Below are 7,630 nucleotides of genomic sequence, written 5' to 3'. Positions count from 1 at the left end.
GCCTCCCTGAGGAGGTGACATTTAAACTGAGACCTGAATGGCAGGAAAGAGGAAGATTAGGGGTAAAAGGGCAGAGAACAGAGAACCAAGGCAAAAGTTTTCTCTCTAATCTTACAACAGCCTTCCAAAGAGGGGCTCTGTCAAAACTATGATGGGGCCCTGAGGCTCTGAGGGTGCTGTGGTGTCCCAGGGTCAGAGTCCACAGGTCCCGAGTCGGGGTAGAGAGCCAAAACTGCCTGGCACAAGAGCCTGCCCCTTCTCAGCCTGGCATGGCACATGAACCCAGGAACTGCATGTTGAAAGACTTTATTTGCCTTCCTGGGTACAGTGACTGGGGATTTTAGATTCGTTCCCAGGAATAGGTGAGAAGGGCTGGGATTGGTTTACGGTCCTGAGAGCAGGTGTTCTACAGCCCCCCTGTTGGCAGCAGGTCCAGGACTGGCACAAAGCCCAGATCTGGCCCTGATAGCATGATCTGTGGCATGGCAGGGAGAATGGGGCAGCCCTCGATGAAGTCAGGGTCCTGCTTTCATCCTGACTGGCCCACAGCTTGTGGCCCAATGCAAGGAAGGCTACCTCCAGCCCAGGGGGGCCCAACTCCAGCCAGGTGGGGTTTTCTGAGGCTGGAAGAAGAGTGACAGTCTCAAGCTCTCAGTTAATAAATGTGGCTCAGAGAGAACCCAGTTCTCAGTCCTTTATGGGCCAGTTCATTCCTGCCAGGCTCTGTGCTAATGGAGGAAAGTAGGCTGTTAGTCCCATTTTAGAGCCAGAGAAATTAAGGCAGTGAGGAGCAACAGGGGGTACTGGTTAAAACCAAAGACTCTGTACCTGAATCCCAGACTCAGTATTTGCCAGATGTGTGACTTCAGGCAAGTGGCTTGACTTCTCTGTGCTTCAGTTTACCACTGATGATAATCTCTTCCTGAAAGAAATGTAAGGAATTAAAGGAAACAATAGCCCAGCACCACACCCACAGAGCCCATTCTCTCAGTTAGCTTTGACAACAGCCTTAAAAGGTCTTGGCAAGGCAGAGGACTCTGGCTTTGAGCCAGACAGAGCTCTTCTCCTGAAGAAGACATCATCCTTGACTCCCCTCTTTCGTTTAAGGGCCACAGTCCATCAGCAAATCCTGCCTTCAATAACCACCCACAGTCCAACCATTCCTGCCATACCCATGGTATCAACTTAATCCAAAGTGCCTTCAGCTCTCGCCCAGACTATTGCAAAGGCCTCTTAGCTGGTCTGAGATCTTCCATCCTTGCCTCCGCCCCCAGGTCTCCACAGCACTCCTCTTTTCAAAACCCTTCTGTTTCCTAACACTTCTGGAGTTAACTAACAACTTTTTTTTTTTTTTAATTTTTATTGGAGTATAGTTGATTTACAATGTTGTGTTAGTTTCAGGTGTACAGCAAAGTGAACCAGTTATACATATATGTATATCCACTTTTTTTGTTTTTTTAAGATTCTTTTCCCATGTAGGCCATTACAGAGTATTGAGTAGAGTTCCCTGTGCTATACAGCAGGTTCTTATTAGTTATCTATTTCATATATAGTAGTGTGTATGTCAATCCCAGTCTCCCAATTTATCCCTCCCCCTCTTATCCCCTGGTCACCATAAGTTTGTCTTCGTCATCTGTGACTCTACTCCTGTTTTGTAAATAAGTACATTTTTACCCTTTAAGAGTCCACATATAAGCGATATCGTATGATATTTGTTTTTCTGTGTCTGACTTACTTCACTCAGTATGACAATCTCTAGGTCCATCATGTTTCTGCAAATGGCACTATTTTGTTCTTTTTTATGGCTGAGTAATATTCCATCGTGTATATGTACCACATCTTCTTTATCCATTCCTCTGTCGATGGACATTTAGGTTGCTTCCATGTCCTGGCCACTGTAAACAGTGCTGCAATGAACATTGGGGTGCGTGTATCTTTTTGAATTATGGTTTTCTCTGGGTATATGCCCAGGAGTGGGATTGCTGGGTCATAGGGTAGTTCTATTTTTAGCTTTTTAATGACCCTCCATACTGTTCTCCACAGTGGCTGTGCTAATTTACATTCCTACCAACAGTGCAGGAGAGTTCCCTTTTTTCCACACCCTCTCCAGCATTTACTGTTTATAGATTTTTTTGATGATGGCCATTCTGACTGATGTGAGGCAATACCTCATTGCAGTTTTGATTTGCAATTCTCTAATAATTAGTGATATTGAGCATATTTTCGTGTGCTTTTTGGCCACCTGCATGTCTTCTTTGGAGAAATGTCTATTTAGATCTTCTGCCCATTTTCATTTTATTTGTTTATTTTGGCTGCGTTGGGTCTTCGTTGCTGCCCACGGGCTTTCTCCAGTTGCTGCAAGCGGGGGCTATTCTTGGTTGCGGTGCGCGGGCCTCTCATTGCGGTGGCTTCTCTTGTTGCAGAGCTTGGGCTCTAGGCGTGTAGGCTTCAGTAGCTTGTGGCACGCGGGCTTAGTTGCTCCACGGCATGTGGGATCTTCCCAGACCAGGGCTCAAAAGTGTCCCCTGCATTGGCAGGCAGATTCTCAACCACTGCGCCACCAGGGAAGCCCTTCTGTCCATTTTTTATCTGGGTTATTTGTTTTTTTGGTATTGAGCTGCATGAGATTAATCCCTTGTCGGTTGCTTCATTTGCAAATATTTTCTCCTGAGAATGAAATTAGAACACTCCCTAACACCATACACAAAAATAAACTCAAAATGGATTATTTATTCAAGGGTCATTTTTTCTTCAGTACCTACTATATGCCAGATACTATTCCAGGCACTGGAGATAAAACAGAGAACAAAACTTCTGCATTCAGAAGTTTACATTCTCACGGAGAGAAGGACAATAAACGAATATATAAGTAAAACGTACCATTAATATGTTCAGTGTTCTGGCGGGGAATAACAGAGGGAAGGGAAGAGGGCTTGGGTTTTAGACCCAAGGTGGTCAGAGAAGGTATAATGGACAAAAAAATGGTAAACAAAAAGCCCGAAAGTGGGAAAGATGGGAGCCAAGGGGCAACCTTAGGAGCCGAGTATCCTTGACTAAGGGCTCAGCAAATACATGGGTGGAAGTGTTCCTGGTGTGTTTTAGGTACCCCGAGGAAGCCACTGTGACCATTGTGGAAAGTGTGCATGAGGAGAAGAGGGGATTGACCTCACGGGGGGTGGGGGGTAAAGGGGGCAGGGTTCAGTCTTGGAGATTCTCCAAGTTTTTTTTCCCTCAGATTGAGATTGGAAGCCAGTGTACATTTTGAGCAGCGGCGTGACTGCAGCTCAAAAGGATCACTCAGGCCGATGTGTGGAAAAGCTTAAAGAACAATAGCAGAGTCAGAAAGAGGGTTTAAGCAGCTATCACAGCTGCTGAGATACGATGGTTTCGACCAGGAAGGGAGGTAGCAGCAGAGGTGGTGTCAAACCCAAAGGCCTCATAACAGTGTACCAGCTCTCCCGATGGGGTTCTTCCTACCCCTCCAAACTCACCTTGTTCCTTCCTGTATCCCCAACCCCACAGACCACTGCTAAGCTCATATAGGCGTCTAATGAGTATTTGTTGAGACAATGAACAAATTAATGAACGATCTATCCCTAGATCATCATCACCTATTTTAACGATAGGCATATGGTCAGAACTCAATAAATGTTTGCAGACAGAATACCGCACGATTCTGCTAAACCCAGGTGGCTAGGCCTCTTCACAGCTGGGGAAAAATGAGACTGGGGAAGTATACATCTGGGGTCCCTCTGCACAGCTTACGCTAGAAGCTTCCTTCCCAATTTCAGCATGGCGAATTCCTGGACACTGAGAAGAAAGAGCTTGCTTTCAGGATGAGTCACAGTGACCTCACAGGAGTTTCCCCCAAAACGTCCCTACCCTGTGGAAGGGAAAAACTGGAACCTCGTAGGGCCGGAGGGTCAGAAGACTCAGGCCAGACAGACGTTCGGAACGTTCCCGGAGGACCTCCCACCCTCGGGCCATAGAGATGAAAGGACAGAAGTGCCGCCCTTGCGCAGCCGAGACCCCGCCCCCCGTTCCGCGCCTCCAGCGGAAGCCGGAAGCAAAAGCGGGCCCTGCTAGCCCCGCGGCTCGGTGGTCTCGGAGGCTCCGCAGGATTGGGGAGAAGATGGCGGAAGAGGAGTGAGTGGGTTTTTCCCGGGCGGCGGAGGCGGCAGGGCTGGGCCCCATCGGGTGACTGCGAGCACCTCAGGCCGCCCTCCGGCCCCAGAAGGCGGAGCTCTTTGTGCTGGTTGGCCAGGACTGACCATGCCGGCGCCTGCGAGGAGGGCTGGAGGGACGGGCCTGGGCCGTGCAGCCTCCTTGAGGTTGGACCCTCTGGCTAGGGATCGGCTGCCCAGCGTAGGTCTCGAAAGCCGTCTTGCAGAAACCGCAAGCCAAATTTCACTTTCCTAGTTTTCGCATCCGCTGATTACGCAGCGCTTCGCCGCCTCCAGAAAGTTCCCCAGCTGCACCCCTTACGTAGCCAGTCACCTCCTCCATTGTAATGACTATTTTTCACATCTGTTTCCTTCAGTGAGTTTCATTTATTCGTTAACTGGTGGCCATCTACTCTATTTTAGGCCCTGGTCACATGGTAGTGAAGGAGGCCGACCAGGAGCCGCTCTCAGGGAGCTTCCATTCTAGTGGAAAAAGAAGACCATAAATAGACGAGATGATTTCAGTGCTCTGGAGGAAACGGAATGGTGTTAGCGTGTGGGAGGCTTCTCGGGAAGAGGTGATGTGCCACATGAAACCTTAGTGACCAGAAGGAGGTAGGAGAGGAAACAAGGTGCAAAAGGCCAGGAGCAAGAAAGTCTAGTGCCTTTTTGAGGGACAGAAAGAACGGCAGGATGGCTGGAGTGTGGAGAGCAAGGGAGCTAACTGTACAAGATGAGATAAAGGGGGTGAAGGTGCCTCTGTCCTCCTGCTCCTGCTGGGGAAGGACCACTCTCAGTCCATCTACATACCTGCCAGGCACAGTCTGTTGCATGTTATAGGTGCCCCATCTATATTTGTGGAATGAGTATGTGAAAATGAACAAGGAACCAACCCCATGGTTGAAATTTGACTTTCTCACCTGACAACTTTTCATGCGTGTCTTTTGGCCTGGTGGTCATTTCATTTAGTCACATATTGAGCATCTTCTCAGTCCCAGACACTAAATTGGGCCTCAGCAGCACAAAGCAAAAGAGGTGGTATGACTCAGTGATTTCAAGTTTGGACTCAAAGCTTGATTCTGCCACTGACTGATATTCGCCAAGTTATGCAATATCTCTGAGCTTGTTATTCATGGGTAAAAAAGAGAAAGTAGTAGTGTCCACCTCAGGCTTATTATGCCCATTAAATGAGACTTGGTATGTTACCTGGTTCCTGGAATTAAGCGGTACTCAAAAAACATTAGCTGTTATAATCACAGTTACAGTGATCATTATGTCAATATTGTGCTAGTTTACAATCCCAACACAGTGTGAGGAGATAGTGTGAGGAACACAGCAGTAGTGTGGAGGAGGGGATTACAGAGGGGATTACATTTGGGCTTTTTGAACTCAGAGAAGGTTTTTGTAAAGTAGGGTAGAGCATTCTGACCAGATCAACAACTGGGCAAATTCAGTGGCGTCTTCAACTTGCAGATACCATCTAAGGAAAAGAATGTAAACTGGAGAAATAAGGCACTTAGTAATTAATGTTGGACCTTGGAATATGATGAGACTCCAGTTGGCCTCCCTTTAAATCCCCCATTAAGTGCCAAAGAGCAGGCAGCCTTTGATTCTACACCAGTCCTGATTCCCCCTTGTCCCTGTCCTCTAAGTGTTTGCGTTCAGGGTACCTGAGGCCACTGGTACCCTCGTGCTGCAGCAGGAGGGAATCTTCCTAATCAGTTTCTCTCCGAGGCCTGCCTCTTGGTTGCAAGGGTTGTGAATCCCATCAAGCTCCGTGCCAAAGTTCTCTGGTTTGTGTGTGTGTTGGTAATTCGGGGCCCTTTTTCCTTTGTCTAATTCCGCTGCTTTTTATGTTCTCCAACAGGTTCCCCAATACAACTCATGAAGGTTTCAATGTCACCCTTCACACCACCCTGGCGGTCACTACGAAACTGGTGCGTCCGAGCCCCGCCAAGCCCATCCTCCCGGTGCAGACGGGGCAGCAGGCTCAGCAGGAGGAGCAGTCAAGCGGCATGACCATTTTCTTCAGCCTCCTGGTGCTCGGTGAGTGCGGGCCGCGGTGAGTGCGGGCTGCGGTGAGTGCGGGCTGCGGTGAGTGCGGCTGGCGGTGAGTGCGGCCCTGAGTGCGGCCCTCGGTGAGTGAGTGCGGCCCGCTGTGAGTGCGGCCCTCGGTGAGTGCGGGCCGCGGTGAGTGCAGCCCTCGGTGAGTGCGTGCGGCCTGCGGTGAGTGCGGCCTTCGGTGAGTGCGGGCCGCGGTGAGTGCGGCCGGCGGTGAGTGTGGCCCTGAGTGCAGCCCTCGGTGAGTGAGTGCGGCCCTCGGTGAGTGCGTGCGGCCTGCGGTGAGTGCGGCCGGCGGTGAGTGTGGCCGGCGGTGAGTGTGGCCCTGAGTGCAGCCCGCGGTGAGTGCCTGCGGCCCGCGGTGAGTGCGTGCGGAGACACCATCATATGGCATTGCGAGTGTCTGTGTGTGCTGTCTGTGTGGTCAACCCCGCGTCAACCACTGTTGACTTGGTCACGCCTTCCTCCTGTTTGGTTTTCACTTCAAACGCTGAGGGTCAGTGATCAGTCCGTTCATAACATCATAACAGGGTACTCCTTTTTCTTTATAAAATCATTGAGCTGAGCAATTCTGAAGAGCCCTTTATATATCTTAGACATCCTTTGAAAGGAAGAATTAAAGAATTTTTGCTCTAGAGAGAACTTTGAACATCTGGTTGAGTGTATTTCAGACTCCGCTCCTGAGAGTCTCTGTGTGTTTCTGTGTAGGTGGCAGTGGGAGCAGGAGGTGGGGTGGGGCGTGAAATGGCAGAGCATCCAGCTTTCTGACCAGAGCAGCATTTTGTTCCTCATACCCATTAGACCTCCACGTAAAATTTTACTTACTTAAGAGGTTTGCTGTGAGTAAAAGATCACACACCCTTGCCCTAGCACACTGTTTTCCTTAACTTCCGTCATTCCCATTAACCATGGTCATGACTTTTGCCATATCTGTGTACCACCTGGGCTGTTATTTACCTATATAATGTTTTTCTTTAAACCGATTCACTCTCTCAAACTGAAAATCTCATTTTATTCGACTTCCTCCTTTAACAGGTGAAGAAATTTAGGCCCAGAGAGGTTAAATTATTGACAGGCCTGGTTTGGGGGAGGCTAGAGGCTAATATCCAGGTTGCCAGACGTCGGTCAAGCAGTTTAGATAAAAGGCAGTAACTTAGCTGCCTCCCAGAGACTATGGACAGTAGACACCTGTTTTAGACCAGAAGACCAGTTGAAACTGCACAACCACTTTGGATCAGCTAAAGAAGAAATAGCTTCAAATATGACCCTCCAAACTCTTGTTTGAAGAGTTTCTCATACAATTGGAACCATATCTCATACAATTGGAACCAGAATATCTCATACAATTGGAACCATACAATATGTGACCTTTTATGTCTGGCTTCTTTCACTTGGCATATGTTTTC

General features: G+C 48.8%; 1 protein-coding gene across 3 annotated transcripts in view; it reads left to right on the top strand.

Annotated features, from left to right (window-relative positions):
* The first annotated feature begins 1,801 nt into the window (after window positions 1-1,801).
* The window catches only part of SLC9A8 (solute carrier family 9 member A8), a 67,117-nt gene continuing 61,288 nt past the window's right edge, over window positions 1,802-7,630 (top strand). Inside the window, exons 1-2 of one of the 3 annotated variants that reach the window (XM_007446390.1) lie at window positions 1,802-1,809; window positions 6,031-6,209. In XM_007446390.1, the coding sequence (XP_007446452.1) occupies window positions 1,802-1,809; window positions 6,031-6,209 (187 nt within the window). Of the gene's footprint in view, window positions 1,810-4,132; window positions 4,147-4,706; window positions 4,742-6,030; window positions 6,210-7,630 lie in introns of those variants that run through there. The other 2 variants (XM_007446389.1, XM_007446388.1) reach the window with 2 other exon arrangements.

Source organism: Lipotes vexillifer, unplaced genomic scaffold (genome assembly GCF_000442215.2).
Source record: "Lipotes vexillifer unplaced genomic scaffold, Lipotes_vexillifer_v1.1 scaffold251, whole genome shotgun sequence".
Classification (NCBI taxonomy): Eukaryota; Metazoa; Chordata; class Mammalia; order Artiodactyla; family Lipotidae; genus Lipotes; species Lipotes vexillifer.
Note: the sequence above shows the minus strand (reverse complement) of the source record. Positions and strands in the feature narration are given on the sequence as shown.